The 21,885-nt window shown below is 47.9% G+C and overlaps 1 protein-coding gene across 1 annotated transcript in view; it reads right to left on the bottom strand.

The window, feature by feature from the left end:
• The window catches only part of LOC139572810 (intermembrane lipid transfer protein VPS13B-like), a 920,449-nt gene that overhangs the window by 50,701 nt on the left and 847,863 nt on the right, over positions 1-21,885 (bottom strand). The window contains exons 45-46 of the mRNA XM_071395592.1: positions 19,770-19,925; positions 6,919-7,188 (exon numbers count right to left, since the gene is read on the bottom strand). Of these exons, the coding sequence (XP_071251693.1) occupies positions 6,919-7,188; positions 19,770-19,925 (426 nt within the window). The remainder of the gene's footprint in view (positions 1-6,918; positions 7,189-19,769; positions 19,926-21,885) is intronic.

Below are 21,885 nucleotides of genomic sequence, written 5' to 3'. Positions count from 1 at the left end.
TCCATCACCATCCAAGACCATCCAACACCACCCACCACCATCCATCACCATCCAACGCCACCCAACGCCACCCAACGCCATCCATCGCCATCCATCGCCATCCAACGCCACCCAACGCCATCCACCGCCATCCACCGCCATCCACCGCCATCCAACGCCATCCAACGCCATCCAACACCACCCACCACCATCCAACACCACCCAACACCATCCAACACCATCCATCACCATCCAACACCATCCATCACCATCCATCACCACCCAACACCATCCATCACCATCCATCACCATCCAACACCATCCAACACCATCCAACACCATCCAACACCATCCAACAGCTAAGTACCTAGACCATTTAACTGTTAACGCGGGATAATAGCCAATTAAACTCTGTCAGCTCTGAGAAGATTTAAAAGCTGAAAATGTGGCCTTTCAGAATGGTTATTGGTCCTGGGTTGAACTCCAAATGGAACCCCTATTCCCTACACAGTGCACTACTTTCGAACAGGCCCCACAGGACACTGGTCTAAAGTAGTGCACTATATAGGGAATAGGGTGCCATAGGACTCTGGTCTAAAGTAGTGCACTATGTAGGGAATAAGGGTGCCATAGGACTCTGGTCTAAAGTAGTGCACTATGTAGGGAATAAGGGTGCCATAGGACACTGGTCTAAAGTAGTGCACTATGTAGGGAATAAGGGTGCCATAGGGCCCTGGTCTAAAGTAGTGCACTATGTAGGGAATAAGGGTGCCATAGGACTCTGGTCTAAAGTAGTGCACTATATAGGGAATAAGGGTGCCAATTAGGACGCGGGGTCTTAACGTTTCATTGGCTCTATTCCCCCTTGTACCCCTGACTCCTCGTTAAGACCTCACCGTGCCAAGGCCCTAAAAACACAGCCTCATTTACAGTCAGCTAGGGACTTCATTTACTGTAAACACCAGGCATGAACACAATAACCAACACTAAGTTCTGCTCTGACAACGGCCTCGGTTCCTATTGGGCGGAGGAGAACACACAGAGGGTGGCAGGAAGCACACTGCTAGACACACAGGCAGGTCTACCAACACACTCTACACTGACCCAAGGCCTGGTCCACCAACACACTCTACACTGACCCAAGGCCCGGTCCACCAACACACTCTACACTGACCCAAGGCCCGGTCCACCAACACACTCTACACTGACCCAAGGCCTGGTCCATCAACACACTCTACACTGACCCAAGGCCCGGTCCATCAACACACTCTACACTGACCCAAGGCCCGGTCCACCAACACACTCTACACTGACCCAAGGCCCGGTCCACCAACACACTCTACACTGACCCAAGGCCTGGTCCACCAACACACTCTACACTGACCCAAGGCCCGGTCCACCAACACACTCTACACTGACCCAAGGCCCGGTCCACCAACACACTCTACACTGACCCAAGGCCTGGTCCACCAACACACTCTACACTGACCCAAGGCCCGGTCCACCAACACACTCTACACTGACCCAAGGCCTAGTCCACCAACACACTCTACACTGACCCAAGGCCTGGTCCACACTCTACACTGACCCAAGGCCCGGTCCACCAACACACTCTACACTGACCCAAGGCCCGGTCTACCAACACACTCTACACTGACCCAAGGCCCGGTCCACCAACACACTCTACACTGACCCAAGGCCTGGTCCACCAACACACTCTACACTGACCCAAGGCCTGGTCCACCAACACACTCTACACTGACCCAAGGCCCGGTCCACCAACACACTCTACACTGACCCAAGGCCTGGTCCACCAACACACTCTACACTGACCCAAGGCCTGGTCCACCAACACACTCTACACTGACCCAAGGCCCGGTCCACCAACACACTCTACACTGACCCAAGGCCCGGTACACCAACACACTGACCCAAGGCCTGGTCCACCAACACACTCTACACTGACCCAAGGCCCGGTCCACCAACACACTCTACACTGACCCAAGGCCCGGTACACCAACACACTGACCCAAGGCCTGGTCCACCAACACACTCTACACTGACCCAAGGCCCGGTCCACCAACACACTCTACACTGACCCAAGGCCTGGTCCACCAACACACTCTACACTGACCCAAGGCCTGGTCCACCAACACACTCTACACTGACCCAAGGCCCGGTCCACCAACACTCTACACTGACCCAAGGCCTGGTCCACCAACACACTCTACACTGACCCAAGGCCTGGTCCACACTCTACACTGACCCAAGGCCCGGTCCACCAACACACTCTACACTGACCCAAGGCCTGGTCCACCAACACACTCTACACTGACCCAAGGCCTGGTCCACCAACACACTCTACACTGACCCAAGGCCCGGTCCACCAACACACTCTACACTGACCCAAGGCCTGGTCCACCAACACACTCTACACTGACCCAAAGCCTGGTCCACCAACACACTCTACACTGACCCAAGGCCCGGTCCACCAACACACTCTACACTGACCCAAGGCCCGGTCCACCAACACACTCTACACTGACCCAAGGCCTGGTCCACCAACACACTCTACACTGACCCAAGGCCTGGTCCACCAACACACTCTACACTGACCCAAGGCCTGGTCCACACTCTACACTGACCCAAGGCCCGGTCCACCAACACACTCTACACTGACCCAAGGCCCGGTCCACCAACACACTCTACACTGACCCAAGGCCTGGTCCACCAACACACTCTACACTGACCCAAGGCCTGGTCCACCAACACACTGACCCAAGGCCCGGTCCACCAACACACTCTACACTGACCCAAGGCCTGGTCCACCAACACACTCTACACTGACCCAAGGCCCGGTCCACCAACACACTCTACACTGACCCAAGGCCTGGTCCACCAACACACTCTACACTGACCCAAGGCCCGGTCCACCAACACACTCTACACTGACCCAAGGCCTAGTCCACCAACACACTCTACACTGACCCAAGGCCTGGTCCACACTCTACACTGACCCAAGGCCCGGTCCACCAACACACTCTACACTGACCCAAGGCCCGGTCCACCAACACACTCTACACTGACCCAAGGCCCGGTCCACCAACACACTCTACACTGACCCAAGGCCTGGTCCACCAACACACTCTACACTGACCCAAGGCCCGGTCCACCAACACACTCTACACTGACCCAAGGCCTGGTCCACCAACACACTCTACACTGACCCAAGGCCCGGTCCACCAACACACTCTACACTGACCCAAGGCCTAGTCCACCAACACACTCTACACTGACCCAAGGCCTGGTCCACACTCTACACTGACCCAAGGCCCGGTCCACCAACACACTCTACACTGACCCAAGGCCCGGTCCACCAACACACTCTACACTGACCCAAGGCCCGGTCCACCAACACACTCTACACTGACCCAAGGCCTGGTCCACCAACACACTCTACACTGACCCAAGGCCTGGTCCACCAACACACTCTACACTGACCCAAGGCCCGGTCCACCAACACACTCTACACTGACCCAAGGCCTGGTCCACCAACACACTCTACACTGACCCAAGGCCTGGTCCACCAACACACTCTACACTGACCCAAGGCCCGGTCCACCAACACACTCTACACTGACCCAAGGCCCGGTACACCAACACACTGACCCAAGGCCTGGTCCACCAACACACTCTACACTGACCCAAGGCCCGGTCCACCAACACACTCTACACTGACCCAAGGCCTGGTCCACCAACACACTCTACACTGACCCAAGGCCTGGTCCACCAACACACTCTACACTGACCCAAGGCCCGGTCCACCAACACACTCTACACTGACCCAAGGCCTGGTCCACCAACACACTCTACACTGACCCAAGGCCTGGTCCACACTCTACACTGACCCAAGGCCCGGTCCACCAACACACTCTACACTGACCCAAGGCCTGGTCCACCAACACACTCTACACTGACCCAAGGCCTGGTCCACCAACACACTCTACACTGACCCAAGGCCCGGTCCACCAACACACTCTACACTGACCCAAGGCCTGGTCCACCAACACACTCTACACTGACCCAAGGCCCGGTCCACCAACACACTCTACACTGACCCAAGGCCCGGTCCACCAACACACTCTACACTGACCCAAGGCCTGGTCCACCAACACACTCTACACTGACCCAAGGCCCGGTCCACCAACACACTCTACACTGACCCAAGGCCTGGTCCACCAACACACTGACCCAAGGCCTGGTCCACCAACACACTGACCCAAGGCCTGGTCCACCAACACACTCTACACTGACCCAAGTGTCTACACTGACCCACACTCTACACTGACCCAAGGTCACAGCTAGGGTAAACCCTGGAGAGCAGCCCGCCACATGAAACACAGCTAGGAGAAACCCTGGAGAGCAGCCCGCCACATGAAACACAGCTAGGAGAAACCCTGGAGAGCAGCCCGCCACATGAAACACAGCTAGGAGAAACCCTGGAGAGCAGCCCGCCACATGAAACACAGCTAGGAGAAACCCTGGAGAGCAGCCCGCCACATGAAACACAGCTAGGGGAAACCCTGGAGAGCAGCCCGCCACATGAAACACAGCTAGGAGAAACCCTGGAGAGCAGCCCGCCACATGAAACACAGCTAGGAGAAACACTGGAGAGCAGCCCGCCACATGAAACACAGCTAGGAGAAACCCTGGAGAGCAGCCCGCCACATGAAACACAGCTAGGGGAAACCCTGGAGAGCAGCCCGCCACATGAAACACAGCTAGGAGAAACCCTGGAGAGCAGCCCACCACATGAAACACAGCTAGGGGAAACACTGGAGAGCAGCCCGCCACATGAAACACAGCTAGGGGAAACCCTGGAGAGCAGCCCGCCACATGAAACACAGCTAGGGGAAACCCTGGAGAGCAGCCCGCCACATGAAACACAGCTAGGGGAAACCCTGGAGAGCAGCCCGCCACATGAAACACAGCTAGGAGAAACCCTGGAGAGCAGCCCGCCACATGAAACACAGCTAGGGGAAACCCTGGAGAGCAGCCCGCCACATGAAACACAGCTAGGAGAAACCCTGGAGAGCAGCCCACCACATGAAACACAGCTAGGAGAAACCCTGGAGAGCAGCCCGCCACATGAAACACAGCTAGGAGAAACCCTGGAGAGCAGCCGTGTTGAAAATGATTGTTGGGAGAGAGCCTGGTGTGTATCTGCTGTATGATTCTCACCTGGGGTACCCACAGAGCTAGCTCGCCTCATGAAACTCAGCTAGGGAAACTCTGGAGAGCAGCTTGCCTCATGAAACACAGCTCTGACAATCCCTGGAGACCAGTCCTCGTCTCCTGAAACACGGCTCGGAGACACACTGGAGCGCTGTCCGCCACATGAGTCACTGCCAGGAGAAACGCTAGGAGGAGCAGCTTCCTCCACGTGCCTCACAGACTAGTCGAACACGTTCCTTGAGACCAGCCGTCTGGCCTTCTGGAATTCACAGCTAGTGCTGACATCACCCTGCAGAGCAGCCCGCCACATGAAACAGGCAACTACGACATAACCCTGGAGCGCAGCCCGCCACATGAATACACTAGCTAGAGAGAGAGACACTGGAGAGCAGCCCGCCACATGAGACACAGACTAGGAGAAACCCTGGAGAGCAGCCCGCCACATGAGACACAGCTAGAGAGAGACCCTGGAGAGCAGCCCACCACATGAGACACAGCTAGGGGAGACCCTGGAGAGCAGCCCGCCACATGAGACACAGCTAGGAGAAACCCTGGAGAGCAGCCCGCCACATGAAACACAGCTAGGAGAAACACTGGAGAGCAGCCCGCCACATGAGACACAGCTAGAGAGAGACCCTGAGAGAACAGCCCACCACATGAGACACAGCTAGGGAGAGACCCTGAGAGAGCAGCCCGCCACATGAGACACAGCTAGAGAGAGACCCTGAGAGAGCAGACCGCCACATGAGACACAGCTAGGGGAGAGAGAGAGAGAGAGAGAGAGACAGAGGGAGAGAGAGAGATAGAGAGAGAGAGAGAGAGAGAGAGAGAGAGAGAGAGAGACAGAGAGAGAGAGAGAGAGAGAGAGAGAGAGAGACATACAGAGAGACAGAGAGACATACAGAGAGACAGAGAGACACAGAGAGAGAGAGGGAGAGAGAGAGAGAGAGAGACAGAGAGAGAGAGAGAGAGAGAAACAAATCCAATTTTGATAAACTCCCATATCTACTGGGTGAAATTCCACAGTGTGCCATCACAGCAGCAAGATTTGTGACCTGTTGCCACAAGAAAAGGGCAACCAGTGAAGAACAAACACCATTGTAAATACAACCCATATTTATGTTTATTTATTTTAACTTGTGTGCTTTAACCATTTGTACATTGCTACAACACTGTATATATATAATATGACATTTGTAATGTCTTTATTGCTTTGAAACTTCTGTATGTGTAATGTTTACTGTTAATTTTTATTGATTATTTCACTGTTGGTTATTACTGCATTGTCGGAACTAGAAGCACAAGCATTTCGCTACACTCGCATTAACATCTGCTAACCATGTGTATGTGACTAATAAGATTTGATTTGATTTGATTTGATTTAGCTAGGAGAAACCCTGGAGAGCACAGCTAGACAGCGAGAGAAAGGAAGAGAGAGAAAGTGTTTGTGTGTTCTTTGGTTGGTGGTGTTGAAAATGATTGTTGGGAGAGAGTCTGGTGTGTGAGAGAGAGAGAGAGAGAGAGAGAGAGAGAGAGAGAGAGAGAGAGAGAGAGAGAGAGAGAGAGAGAGAGAGAGAAAGAGAGAGAGAGAATAAGAGAGAGAGAGAGAGAGAGGATATGTAAAAAAAGCAGCTTGAATTTGAATTTGAGAGAGAGAGAGAGAGAGAGAGAGAGAGTCTGGTGTGTATCTGTGTATGTTCTCACCTGTACCACAGAGCTACTCCCCCTCTCCTTCTCCTTCCTCTCCAGTCTGACATCCCGAGACCAGTCCTCGTCTCCTCTGGCTCTGACACACAGCTCTGTCAGCTCTGAGTCCTCCAGGACGTAGGAGGGCAGCTTCCTCCCGGCCTCCAGACAGTCAACATGTTCCTTAACCACCGTCTGGCCTTCTGGATTCACATAGTGCTGCATCACCCGCAGATCAATGTCCTGAGACAGGTAACTACACATCACCTGGCGACCACAGATGATTACCTAGAGAGAGAGAGAAAGAGAGAGAGAGAGAGAGAGCGACAGAGACAGAGAGAGAGAATAAGAGAGAGAGAGAGAGAGGATATGTAAGAGTCAAAGCTAGACTTGCTGGATATTGATCAACACACTGATACAGTTGTGATGTGTTAATCAGGGATGATGGTCAGTGTGGGTCCTGCCTGCTGCTGTCCCCCAGCCTGATGGGCTTCTGTCACTGTGACTGTCACTATCACTGTAGATAGACCAGAGTGGAGCAGACAGCATCAGAAACCTCTGCTCCCCCTCTCTGTTCCTCCCTGTACTCTACAGAACACCACGGCCAAGCTGTCCCCCTCTCTGTTCCTCCCTGTACTCTACAGAACACCACGGCCAAGCTGTCCCCCTCTCTGTTCCTCCCTGTACTCTACAGAACACCACGGCCAAGCTGTCCCCCTCTCTGTTCCTCCCTGTACTCTACAGAACACCACGGCCAAGCTGTCCCCCCTCTCTGTTCCTCCCTGTACTCTACAGAACACCACGGCCAAGCTGTCCCCCTCTCTGTTCCTCCCTGTACTCTACAGAACACCACGGCCAAGCTGTTCCCCTCTCTGTTCCTCCCTGTACTCTACAGAACACCACGGCCAAGCTGTCCCCCCTCTCTGTTGCTCCCTGTACATCTACAGAACACCACGGCTCAAGCTGTCCCCCTCTCTGTTCCTCCCTGTACTCTACAGAACACCACGGCCAAGCTGTCCCCCTCTCTGTTCCTCCCTGTACTCTACAGAACACCACGGCCAAGCTGTCCCCCTCTCTGTTCCTCCCTGTACTCACAGAACACCACGGCCAAGCTGTCCCCCCTCTCTGTTCCTCCCTGTACTCTACAGAACACCACGGCCAAGCTGTTCTCCTCTCTGTTCCTCCCTGTACAGCTACAGAACACCACGGCCAAGCTGTTCCCCTCTCTGTTCCTCCCTGTACTCTACAGAACACCACGGCCAAGCTGTCCCCCCTCTCTGTTCCTCCCTGTACTCTACAGAACACCACGGCCAAGCTGTTCCCCTCTCTGTTCCTCCCTGTACTCTACAGAACACCACGGCCAAGCTGTTCCCCTCTCTGTTCCTCCCTGTACTCTACAGAACACCACGGCCAAGCTGTCCCCCTCTCTGTTCCTCCCTGTACTCTACAGAACACCACGGCCAAGCTGTCCCCCTCTCTGTTCCTCCCTGTACTCTACAGAACACCACGGCCAAGCTGTCCCCCTCTCTGTTCCTCCCTGTACTCTACAGAACACCACGGCCCAAATGGCACCCTATGGGTCCTGGTCTAAAGTAGTGCACTACATAGGGAATAGGGTTCAATAGGGTCCTGGTCTAAAGTAGTGCACTACATAGGGAATAGGGTTCAATAGGGTCCTGGTCTAAAGTAGTGCACTACATAGGGAATAGGGTTCAATAGGGTCCTGGTCTAGAGTAGTGCACTACATAGGGAATAGGGTTCAATAGGGTCCTGGTCTAAAGTAGTGCACTACATAAGGAATAAGGTTCAATAGGGTCCTGGTCTAAAGTAGTGCACTACATAGGGAATATGGTTTAATAGGGTCCTGGTCTAGAGTAGTGCACTACATAGGGAATAGGGTTTAATAGGGTCCTGGTCTAAAGTAGTGCACTACATAGGGAATAGGGTTCAAAAGGTTCCTGGTCTAAAGTAGTGCACTACATAGGGAATAGGGTTCAATAGGGTCCTGGTCTAAAGTAGTGCACTACATAGGGAATAGGGTTCAATAGGGTCCTGGTCTAAAGTAGTGCACTACATAGGGAATAGGGTTCAATAGGGTCCTGGCCTAAAGTAGTGCACTACATAGGGAATAGGGTTCAAAAGGTTCCTGGTCTAAAGTAGTGCACTACATAGGGAATAGGGTTCAATAGGGTCCTGGTCTAAAGTAGTGCACTACATAGGGAATAGGGTTCAATAGGGTCCTGGTCTAAAGTAGTGCACTACATAGGGGATAGGGTTCAATAGGGTCCTGGTCTAAAGTAGTGCACTACATAGGGAATAGGGTTCAATAGGGTCCTGGTCTAAAGTAGTGCACTACATAGGGAATAGGGTTCAATAGGGTCCTGGTCTAAAGTAGTGCACTACATAGGGAATAGGGTTCAATAGGGTCCTGGTCTAAAGTAGTGCACTACATAGGGAATAGGGTTTAATAGGGTCCTGGTCTAAAGTAGTGCACTACATAGGGAATAGGGTTCAATAGGGTCCTGGTCTAAAGTAGTGCACTACATAGGGAATAGGGTTTAATAGGGTCCTGGTCTAAAGTAGTGCACTACATAGGGAATAGGGTTTAATAGGGTCCTGGTCTAGAGTAGTGCACTACATAGGGAATAGGGTTCAATAGGGTCCTGGTCTAGAGTAGTGCACTACATAGGGAATAGGGTTCAATAGGGTCCTGGTCTAGAGTAGTGCACTACATAGGGAATAGGGTTCAATAGGGTCCTGGTCTAGAGTAGTGCACTACGTAGGGAATACGGTTCAATAGGGTCCTGGTCTAAAGTAGTGCACTACATAGGGGATAGGGTTCAATAGGGTCCTGGTCTAAAGTAGTGCACTACATAGGGGATAGGGTTCAATAGGGTCCTGGTCTAAAGTAGTGCACTACATAGGGAATAGGGTTCAATAGGGTCCTGGTCTAAAGTAGTGCACTACATAGGGAATAGGGTTCAATAGGGTCCTGGTCTAGAGTAGTGCACTACATAGGGAATAGGGTTCAATAGGTTCCTGGTCTAGAGTAGTGCACTACATAGGGGATAGGGTTCAATAGGTTCCTGGTCTAGAGTAGTGCACTACATAGGGAATAGGGTTCAATAGGGTCCTGGTCTAGAGTAGTGCACTACATAGGGGATAGGGTTCAATAGGGTCCTGGTCTAGAGTAGTGCACTACATAGGGAATAGGGTTCAATAGGGTCCTGGTCTAGAGTAGTGCACTACATAGGGAATAGGGTTCAATAGGGTCCTGGTCTAGAGTAGTGCACTACATAGGGAATAGGGTTCAATAGGGTCCTGGTCTAGAGTAGTGCACTACATAGGGGATAGGGTTCAATAGGGTCCTGGTCTAGAGTAGTGCACTACGTAGGGAATACGGTTCAATAGGGTCCTGGTCTAAAGTAGTGCACTACATAGGGAATAGGGTTCAATAGGGTCCTGGTCTAAAGTAGTGCACTACATAGGGAATAGGGTCCCATTGGGTCCTGGTCTAAAGTAGTACACTACATAAGGAATAAGGTTCAATAGGGTCCTGGTCTAAAGTAGTGCACTACTAGGTAGGGTGCCCTTTTGGACCAAACCCACATCTCCCTCTGGCCCCTGTACAGCTCGAACCCAGCTCAGTCACCAGGAACCCTCATCTGTTCCTGACACTTCTAATTCAGCTCACAATTGATTGTTGCCACCACCCAGTGTGTGTGTGTGTGTGTGTGTGTGTGTGTGTGTGTGTGTGTGTGTGTGTGTGTGTGTGTGTGTGTGTGTGTGTGTGTGTGTGTGTGTGTGTGTGTGTGTGTGTGTGTGTGTGTGTGTGTGTGTGTGTGTGTGTGTGTGTGTGTGTGTGTGTGTGTGTGTGTGTGTGTGTGTTCTCTGGGTGGTGGTGTTGATGACGGTGGTGAGGAGAGGGATTGGTCTCCAGCTCATCAATCATCTCTTTATAGCCCTTCTCACAGCTCACAGGCTCTCCATCACGTAATCACACACACACACACACACACACACACACACACACACACACACACACACACAGGCGTTAACTGTGAATAAATCTCTACACACTGTCTGTCTGTGGTGACAACTCCACTAACTAGATCACTTCCTGTCTGTCTCTGGTGACAACACCACTAACTAGATCACTTCCTGTCTGTGGTGACAACTCCACTAACTAGATCACTTCCTGTCTGTGGTGACAACTCCACTAACTAGATCACTTCCTGTCTGTGGTGACAACTCCACTAACTAGATCACTTCCTGTCTGTGGTGACAACTCCACTAACTAGATCACTTCCTGTCTGTCTGTGGTGACAACTCCACTAACTAGATCACTTCCTGTCTGTGGTGACAACTCCACTAACTAGATCACTTCCTGTCTGTCTGTGGTGACAACTCCACTAACTAGATCACTTCCTGTCTGTCTGTGGTGACAACTCCACTAACTAGATCCCCTCCTGTCTGTCTGTGGTGACAACTCCACTAACTAGATCACCTCCTGTCTGTGGTGACAACTCCACTAACTAGATCACATCCTGTCTGTGGTGACAACTCCACTAACTAGATCACTTCCTGTCTGTCTGTGGTGACAACTCCACTAACTGGATCACCTCCTGTCTGTGGTGACAACTCCACTAACTAGATCACTTCCTGTCTGTGAATATATAGATATAGACTACTGAAGGAGAAGACAGGGGTCTGTAGATATAGACTACTGAAGGAGAAGACAGGGTTCTGTAGATATAGACTACTGAGGGAGAAGACAGGGTTCTGTAGATATAGACTACTGAAGGAGAAGACCGGGTTCTGTAGATATAGACTACTGAAGGAGAAGACCGGGTTCTGTAGATATAGACTACTGAAGGAGAAGACAGGGTTCTGTAGATATAGACTACTGAAGGAGAAGACAGGGTTCTGTAGATATAGACTACTGAAGGAGAAGACAGGGTTCTGTAGATATAGACTACTGAAGGAGAAGACAGGGTTCTGTAGATATAGACTACTGAAGGAGAAGACAGGGTTCTGTAGATATAGACTACTGAAGGAGAAGACAGGGTTCTGTAGATATAGACTACTGAAGGAGAAGACAGGGTTCTGTAGATATAGACTACTGAAGGAGAAGACAGGGTTCTGTAGATATAGACTACTGAAGGAGAAGACAGGGTTCTGTAGATATAGACTACTGAAGGAGAAGACAGGGTTCTGTAGATATAGACTACTGAAGGAGAAGACAGGGTTCTGTAGATATAGACTACTGAAGGAGAAGACAGGGTTCTGTAGATATAGACTACTGAAGGAGAAGACAGGGTTCTGTAGATATAGACTACTGAAGGAGAAGACAGGGTTCTGTAGATATAGACTACTGAAGGAGAAGAAAGGGTTCTGTAGATATAGACTACTGAAGGAGAAGACAGGGTTCTGTAGATATAGACTACTGAAGGAGAAGACAGGGTTCTGTAGATATAGACTACTGAAGGAGAAGACAGGGTCTGTAGATATAGACTACTGAAGGAGAAGACAGGGTCTGTAGATATAGACTACTGAAGGAGAAGACAGGGTTCTGTAGATATAGACTACTGAAGGAGAAGACAGGGTCTGTAGATATAGACTACTGAAGGAGAAGACAGGGTTCTGTTCAGGGTTCTGTAGATATAGACTACTGAAGGAGAAGACAGGGTTCTGTTCAGGGTCTGTAGATATAGACTACTGAAGGAGAAGACAGGGTTCTGTAGATATAGACTACTGAAGGAGAAGACAGGGTTCTGTAGATATAGACTACTGAAGGAGAAGACAGGGTTCTGTAGATATAGACTACTGAAGGAGAAGACAGGGTTCTGTAGATATAGACTACTGAAGGAGAAGACAGGGTTCTGTAGATATAGACTACTGAAGGAGAAGACAGGGTTCTGTAGATATAGACTACTGAAGGAGAAGACAGGGTTCTGTAGATATAGACTACTGAAGGAGAAGACAGGGTTCTGTAGATATAGACTACTGAAGGAGAAGACAGGGTTCTGTAGATATAGACTACTGAAGGAGAAGACAGGGTTCTGTAGATATAGACTACTGAAGGAGAAGACAGGGTTCTGTAGATATAGACTACTGAAGGAGAAGACCGGGTTCTGTAGATATAGACTACTGAAGGAGAAGACAGGGTTCTGTAGATATAGACTACTGAAGGAGAAGACATGGTTCTGTAGATATAGACTACTGAAGGAGAAGACATGGTTCTGTAGATATAGACTACTGAAGGAGAAGACAGGGTTCTGTAGATATAGACTACTGAAGGAGAAGACCGGGTTCTGTAGATATAGACTACTGAAGGAGAAGACAGGGTTCTGTAGATATAGACTACTGAAGGAGAAGACAGGGTTCTGTAGATATAGACTACTGAAGGAGAAGACAGGGTTCTGTAGATATAGACTACTGAAGGAGAAGACAGGGTTCTGTAGATATAGACTACTGAAGGAGAAGACAGGGTTCTGTAGATATAGACTACTGAAGGAGAAGACATGGTTCTGTAGATATAGACTATTGAAGGAGAAGACCGGGTTCTGTAGATATAGACTACTGAAGGAGAAGACCGGGTTCTGTAGATATAGACTACTGAAGGAGAAGACAGGGTTCTGTAGATATAGACTACTGAAGGAGAAGACATGGTTCTGTAGATATAGACTACTGAAGGAGAAGACATGGTTCTGTAGATATAGACTACTGAAGGAGAAGACAGGGTTCTGTAGATATAGACTACTGAAGGAGAAGACCGGGTTCTGTAGATATAGACTACTGAAGGAGAAGACAGGGTTCTGTAGATATAGACTACTGAAGGAGAAGACAGGGTTCTGTAGATATAGACTACTGAAGGAGAAGACAGGGTTCTGTAGATATAGACTACTGAAGGAGAAGACAGGGTTCTGTAGATATAGACTACTGATCAAGATGAGCTCTGCTCACACACACACACACACACAAACAACACACACACACACACACACACACACACACACACACACACACACACACACACACACACACACACACACACACACACACACACACACACACACACACACACACACACACACACACACACACACACACACACACACACACACTCAGCCTGTGACCAGGACCATCTCCTGTTGCTGTGAGGAGCTGTCACAGTCTCCGGCTGTTTGTCGGGGGGATTGGATGTGACCAGGACCATCTCCTGTTGCTGTGAGGAGCTGTCACAGTCTCCGGCTGTTTGTCGGGGGGATTGGATGTGACCAGGACCATCTCCTGTTGCTGTGAGGAGCTGTCACAGTCTCCGGCTGTTTGTCGGGGGGATTGGATGTGACCAGGACCATCTCCTGTTGCTGTGAGGAGCTGTCACAGTCTCCGGCTGTTTGTCGGGGGGATTGGATGTGACCAGGACCATCTCCTGTTGCTGTGAGGAGCTGTCACAGTCTCCGGCTGTTTGTCGGGGGGATTGGATGTGACCAGGACCATATCGTTGGAGCCAACGAGAACAAGATGTCTGAGCGGAGCGGATGAGAACGTAGCCTCTCTGTTTTGTCTGCAGGCTAGCGAGGGAGACGTGTGACACTTGACAGTGTTTACATAACAAAGCGTCACCACGTTTCAGAGAAGGCATCTCAGATTAGTGAGAATTAAATGTTCGGTGCAATTCAACCACGGTTTCAAGTACATTTATTCAGCTGGTGTAAAAAATGGGGATGTTTTATGTAACATTTCATTAACACGGATCAATCTCGCTTAAAGTCAACACATTTCCTGTTCTGTTTTTGTTGAGAAGTGAGCAGAGTTTTCCCGTTGTAACAACATACTGTAATATAAAACAGGAAGTAGTTCTCAGTCTGTTGTTACAAAGAGAACACTAGTCTGAGAACTACTTCCTGTTTCATATTACAATATGTTGTTACAGAGAGAACACTAGTCTGAGAACTACTTCCTGTTTCATATTACAATATGTTGTTACAAAGAGAACACTAGTCTGAGAACTACTTCCTGTTTCATATTACAATCTGTTGTTACAAAGAGAACACTAGTCTGAGAACTACTTCCTGTTTCATATTACAATCTGTTGTTACAAAGAGAACACTAGTCTGAGAACTACTTCCTGTTTCATATTACAATCTGTTGTTACAAGAGAAGTAGTCTAGACTATTCCTTTGTACAACGTTGTTAAAAGAAGTAGTCTAGACTTCCTGTTTCATATTACAATCTGTTGTTACAAGAGAACACTAGTCTGAGAACTACTTCCTGTTTCATATTACAATCTGTTGTTACAAGAGAACACTAGTCTGAGAACTACTTCCTGTTTCATATTACAATCTGTTGTTACAAGAGAACACTAGTCTGAGAACTACTTCCTGTTTCATATTACAATCTGTTGTTACAAAGAGAACACTAGTCTGAGAACTACTTCCTGTTTCATATTACAATCTGTTGTTACAAAGAGAACACTAGTCTGAGAACTACTTCCTGTTTCATATTACAATCTGTTGTTACAAAGAGAACACTAGTCTGAGAACTACTTCCTGTTTCATATTACAATCTTTTGTTACAAGAGAACACTAGTCTGAGAACTACATCCTGTTTCATATTACAATCTGTTGTTACAGAGAGAACACTAGTCTGAGAACTACTTCCTGTTTCATATTACAATCTGTTGTTACAAAGAGAACACTAGTCTGAGAACTACTTCCTGTTTCATATTACAATCTGTTGTTACAAGAGAACACTAGTCTGAGAACTACTTCCTGTTTCATATTACACCTCAGACAGACAGGAGGTGTTCTCTTGTAACAACAGATTGTAATATGAAACAGGAAGTAGTTCTCAGACTAGTGTTCTCTTTGTAACAACAGATTGTAATATGAAACAGGAAGTAGTTCTCAGACTAGTGTTCTCTTGTAACAACAGATTGTAATATGAAACAGGAAGTAGTTCTCAGACTAGTGTTCTCTCTGTAACAACAGATTGTAATATGAAACAGGAAGTAGTTCTCAGACTAGTGTTCTCTTGTAACAACAGATTGTAATATGAAACAGGAAGTAGTTCTCAGACTAGTGTTCTCTTTGTAACAACAGATTGTAATATGAAACAGGAAGTAGTTCTCAGACTAGTGTTCTCTTTGTAACAACAGATTGTAATATGAAACAGGAAGTAGTTCTCAGACTAGTGTTCTCTTTGTAACAACAGATTGTAAAATGAAACAGGAAGTAGTTCTCAGACTAGTGTTCTCTTTGTAACAACAGATTGTAATATGAAACAGGAAGTAGCTCTCAGACTAGTGTTCTCTTTGTAACAACAGACCATCAAGCATAAGGTAAAGGTGTATCATTCAGCTGTCCCTTGATAAGGTAAAGGTGTATCATTCAGCTGCCCCCTTGATAAGGTAAAGGTGTATCATTCAGCTGTCCCTTGATAAGGTAAAGGTGTAGTATTAGGCTGTCCCTTGATAAGGTAAAGGTGTATCATTCAGCTGTCCCTTGATAAGGTAAAGGTGTATCATTCACCTGTCCCTTGATAAGGTAAAGGTGTATCATTCAGCTGTCCCTTGATAAGGTAAAGGTGTATCATTCAGCTGTCCCTTGATAAGGTAAAGGTGTATCATTCAGCTGTCCCTTGATAAGGTAAAGGTGTATCATTCAGCTGTCCCTTGATAAGGTAAAGGTGTATCATTCAGCTGTCCCTTGATAAGGTAAAGGTGTATCATTCAGCTGTCCCTTGATAAGGTAAAGGTGTATCATTCAGCTGTCCCTTGATAAGGTAAAGGTGTATCATTCAGCTGTTTCTGCACCCATATAGACTTATTGAATTTAATACCAGTATGGATCAAACTGATAGTGAAGGTGTAGACTAGTGTTCACCTGCTAGTTAGTTAGTTAGAGGGGTTTAAACTAACACAGTAAACTGATAGTGAAGGTGTAGACTAGTGTTCAGCTGCTAGTTAGTTAGTTAGAGAGGTTTAAACTAACACAGTAAACTGATAGTGAAGGTGTAGACTAGTGTTCAGCTGTTAGTTAGTTAGTTAGTTAGAGGGGTTTAAACTAACACAGTAAACTGATAGTGAAGGTGTAGACTAGTGTTCAGCTGCTAGTTAGTTAGTTAGAGGGGTTTAAACTAACACAGTAAACTGATAATGAAGGTGTAGACTAGTGTTCACCTGCTAGTTAGTTAGTTAGAGGGGTTTAAACTAACACAGTAAACTGATAGTGAAGGTGTAGACTAGTGTTCAGCTGCTAGTTAGTTAGTTAGAGGGGTTTAAACTAACACAGTAAACTGATAGTGAAGGTGTAGACTAGTGTTCAGCTGCTAGTTAGTTAGTTAGAGGGGTTTAAACTAACACAGTAAACTGATAGTGAAGGTGTAGACTAGTGTTCAGCTGCTAGTTAGTTAGTTAGAGGGGTTTAAACTAACACAGTAAACTGATAGTGAAGGTGTAGACTAGTGTTCAGCTACTAGTTAGTTAGAGGGGTTTAAACTAACACAGTAAACTGATAGTGAAGGTGTAGACTAGTGTTCAGCTGCTAGTTAGTTAGTTAGTTAGTTAGTTAGAGGGGTTTAAACTAACACAGTAAACTGATAGTGAAGGTGTAGACTAGTGTTCAGCTACTAGTTAGTTAGAGGGGTTTAAACTAACACAGTAAACTGATAGTGAAGGTGTAGACTAGTGTTCAGCTGCTAGTTAGTTAGTTAGAGGGGTTTAAACTAACAGAGTAAACTGATAGTGAAGGTGTAGACTAGTGTTCAGCTGATAGTTAGTTAGAGGGGTTTAAACTAACACAGTAAACTGATAGTGAAGGTGTAGACTAGTGTTCAGCTGCTAGTTAGTTAGTTAGAGGGGTTTAAACTAACACAGTAAACTGATAGTGGAGGTGTAGACTAGTGTTCAGCTGCTAGTTAGTTAGTTAGAGGGGTTTAAACTAACACAGTAAACTGATAGTGAAGGTGTAGACTAGTGTTCAGCTACTAGTTAGTTAGAGGGGTTTAAACTAACACAGTAAACTGATAGTGAAGGTGTAGACTAGTGTTCAGCTGCTAGTTAGTTAGTTAGAGAGGTTTAAACTAACACAGTAAACTGATAGTGGAGGTGTAGACTAGTGTTCAGCTACTAGTTAGTTAGAGAGGTTTAAACTAACCCAGTAAACTGATAGTGAAGGTGTAGACTAGTGTTCAGCTACTAGTTAGTTAGAGGGGTTTAAACTAACACAGTAAACTGATAGTGAAGGTGTAGACTAGTGTTCAGCTGCTAGTTAGTTAGTTAGGTAGTTAGAGGGGTTTAAACCAACACAGTAAACTGATAGTGAAGGTGTAGACTAGTGTTCAGCTGCTAGTTAGTTAGAGGGGTTTAAACTAACACAGTAAACTGATAGTGAAGGTGTAGACTAGTGTTCAGCTGCTAGTTAGTTAGTTAGAGGGGTTTAAACTAACACAGTAAACTGATAGTGAAGGTGTAGACTAGTGTTCAGCTGCTAGTTAGTTAGTTAGAGGGGTTTAAACTAACCCAGTAAACTGATAGTGAAGGTGTAGACTAGTGTTCAGCTGCTAGTTAGTTAGAGGGGTTTAAACTAACACAGTAAACTGATAGTGAAGGTGTAGACTAGTGTTCAGCTGCTAGTTAGTTAGAGGGGTTTAAACTAACACAGTAAACTGATAGTGAAGGTGTAGACTAGTGTTCAGCTGCTAGTTAGTTAGAGGGGTTTAAACTAACACAGTAAACTGATAGTGAAGGTGTAGACTAGTGTTCAGCTGCTAGTTAGTTAGAGGGGTTTAAACTAACACAGTAAATTGATAGTGAAGGTGTAGACTAGTGTTCAGCTGCTAGTTAGTTAGTTAGAGGGGTTTAAACTAACACAGTAAACTGATAGTGAAGGTGTCGACTAGTGTTCAGCTACTAGTTAGTTAGAAGGGTTTAAACTAACACAGTAAACTGATAGTGAAGGTGTAGACTAGTGTTCAGCTGCTAGTTAGTTAGTTAGTTAGAAGGGTTTAAACTAACACAGTAAACTGATAGTGAAGGTGTAGACTAGTGTTCAGCTGCTAGTTAGTTAGTTAGTTAGAGAGGTTTAAACTAACACAGTAAACTGATAGTGGAGGTGTAGACTAGTGTTCAGCTACTAGTTAGTTAGAAGGGTTTAAACTAACACAGTAAACTGATAGTGAAGGTGTTGACTAGTGTTCAGCTGCTAGTTAGTTAGTTAGTTAGAAGGGTTTAAACTAACACAGTAAACTGATAGTGAAGGTGTAGACTAGTGTTCAGCTGCTAGTTAGTTAGTTAGTTAGAGAGGTTTAAACTAACACAGTAAACTGATAGTGGAGGTGTAGACTAGTGTTCAGCTACTAGTTAGTTAGAAGGGTTTAAACTAACACAGTAAACTGATAGTGAAGGTGTTGACTAGTGTTCAGCTGCTAGTTAGTTAGTTAGTTAGAAGGGTTTAAACTAACACAGTAAACTGATAGTGAAGGTGTAGACTAGTGTTCAGCTGCTAGTTAGTTAGTTAGTTAGAGAGGTTTAAACTAACACAGTAAACTGATAGTGGAGGTGTAGACTAGTGTTCAGCTACTAGTTAGTTAGAAGGGTTTAAACTAACACAGTAAACTGATAGTGAAGGTGTTGACTAGTGTTCAGCTGCTAGTTAGTTAGTTAGTTAGAGGGGTTTAAACTAACCCAGTAAACTGATAGTGAAGGTGTAGACTAGTGTTCAGCTGCTAGTTAGTTAGTTAGTTAGAGGGGTTTAAACTAACACAGTAAACTGAGGACAAAGACACACAGAATGGCACAACAGGAGGACGGGTTGCACATGAATTGGGGGAACAATAAAGATGTATTGAATTGAATACGGTACCTGTTTCTGGACACCGTTGAGCTGTAACACCTTGATGATGAGCGACGCAGTCCGTCCTTTATACTGAATAGTCCTCAACAGAGTCCCCACGTTGTCCACACTGAAGGCCTCGGACCAACGCCAGTTACCCCAGCCCTCTATACAGATGTGAAGGAGCTGGAGGAGGAGGGAGGAGGAGGGAGGAGGAGAGAGGGGGAGGGAGGAGGAGAGGAGAGGAGGGGAGAGGAGGAGAGAGGGGGAGGGAGGAGGAGAGGGTGGGGGGAGGGGAGGGGAAGAGAGGAGGAGAGGGGAGGGGAAGAGAGGAGGAGAGAGGGGGGGAGGAGAGAGGAGGAGAGGGTGGGGGGAGGAGAGGAGAGTGTGGAGGGGGGGAGAGGAGGAGAGGGTGGGGGGAGGAGAGGAGAGTGTGGAGGGGGGGGAGAGGTGGAGAGAGGGTGGGGGGGAGAGAGGTGGAGAGAGGGTGGGGGGAGGGGAGGGGAGGGGAAGAGAGGAGGAGAGGGTGGAGGGGGGGGTGGAGAGAGGGTGGGGGGAGGAGAGAGGTGGATAGAGGGTGGGGGGAGGAGAGAGGTGGAGAGAGGGTGGGGGGAGGAGAGAGGGGAAGAGGTGACCGTGAGATCATTGGTGGATTAACAAAGTGCTTTTATCAGCTGTGTTGCTGTATTTGAGGAAGTGTCTGTTTTAAACAACCAGTCGGATCGGTCCTGAAGACAAGACAGATCAACCCTGAGACAGGTCTGAACTATAACCCCTCCGTGAACTACAACCCCTCCTCCATGAACTATAACCCCTCCGTGAACTATAACCCCTCCTCCGTGAACTATAACCCCTCCGTGAACTATACCCCCTCCTCCGTGAACTATAACCCATCCATGAACTATAACCCCTCCGTGAACTATAACCCCTCCTCCATGAACTATAACCCCTCCGTGAACTATAACCCCTCCTCCGTGAACTATAACCCCTCCGTGAACTATAACCCCTCCTCCGTGAACTATAACCCCTCCTCCGTGAACTATAACCCCTCCTCCGTGAACTATAACCCCTCCTCCGTGAACTATAGCCCCTCCATGAACTATAGCCCCTCCGTGAACTATAACCCCTCCATGGTAGAGATCTGAGGAGAGAGAGAGAAAGGAGGAAATGACGAGGAGAGAGAGAGGAGAGATGAGGAGACAGAGGAGAGAGAGAGAGGGGAGGATAGATGAGAAGAGAGAGAGAGAGAGAGAGAGAGAGGAGAGAGAGAGAGGAGAGATGAGGAGACATAGAGGAGAGAGATAGAGAGAGAGAGGAGAGATGAGGAGACAGAGAGGAGAGAGAGAGAGGAGGAGAGATGAGAAGAGAGACGAGGAGAGAGAGAGAGAGAGAGAGGAGAGAGAGAGAGGAGAGATGAGGAGACAGAGAGGAGAGAGAGAGGAGGAGAGATGAGAAGAGAGACGAGGAGAGAGACGAGGAGAGAGGAGTAGAGAGAGGAGAGATGAGGAGAGAGACGAGGAGAGAGAGAGAGAGAGGAGGAGAGAGAGAGAGGAGAGATGAGGAGAGAGACGAGGAGAGAGAGAGAGAGGAGAGAGAGAGAGAGAGGAGGAGAGAGAGAGAGAGAGAGGGGAGGAGAGAGAGGAGAGAAAGAGGAGGGAAAACCACACATCCCCAAGGGGACAGGTTGAAAGAGTGAAAACCTTTTTGAAGATTTACACTTGGGCCGTTCTTTAAATGTGCTGAACATTTACCGAAACTGTAAAGAAAAACAAATTAGCTGTGGGGTCAAGAAGGTAGTCTGAGAGGTACCTGGTCAGGGCCCTGACACACACGGACTCACACGGACACATAGACTCACACACACACACGGACACATAGACTCACACACACACACGGACACACACACACGGACACACACACACGGACACACACACACACACACACACACACACACACACACACACACACACACACACACACACACACACACACACACACACACACACACACACACACACACACACACACAGACACCCGGACACACACACACACACACACACACTCTTTGATCCTGTGTGAACTCCACACTGCCTCTCCTCTGAACAGAGATCCCATTACAATAACACCACTAATCAAAGCCTCAATT

This window comes from Salvelinus alpinus, chromosome 4, assembly GCF_045679555.1.
Source record: "Salvelinus alpinus chromosome 4, SLU_Salpinus.1, whole genome shotgun sequence".
NCBI classification, from domain to species: domain Eukaryota; kingdom Metazoa; phylum Chordata; class Actinopteri; order Salmoniformes; family Salmonidae; genus Salvelinus; species Salvelinus alpinus.
Note: the sequence above shows the minus strand (reverse complement) of the source record. Positions and strands in the feature narration are given on the sequence as shown.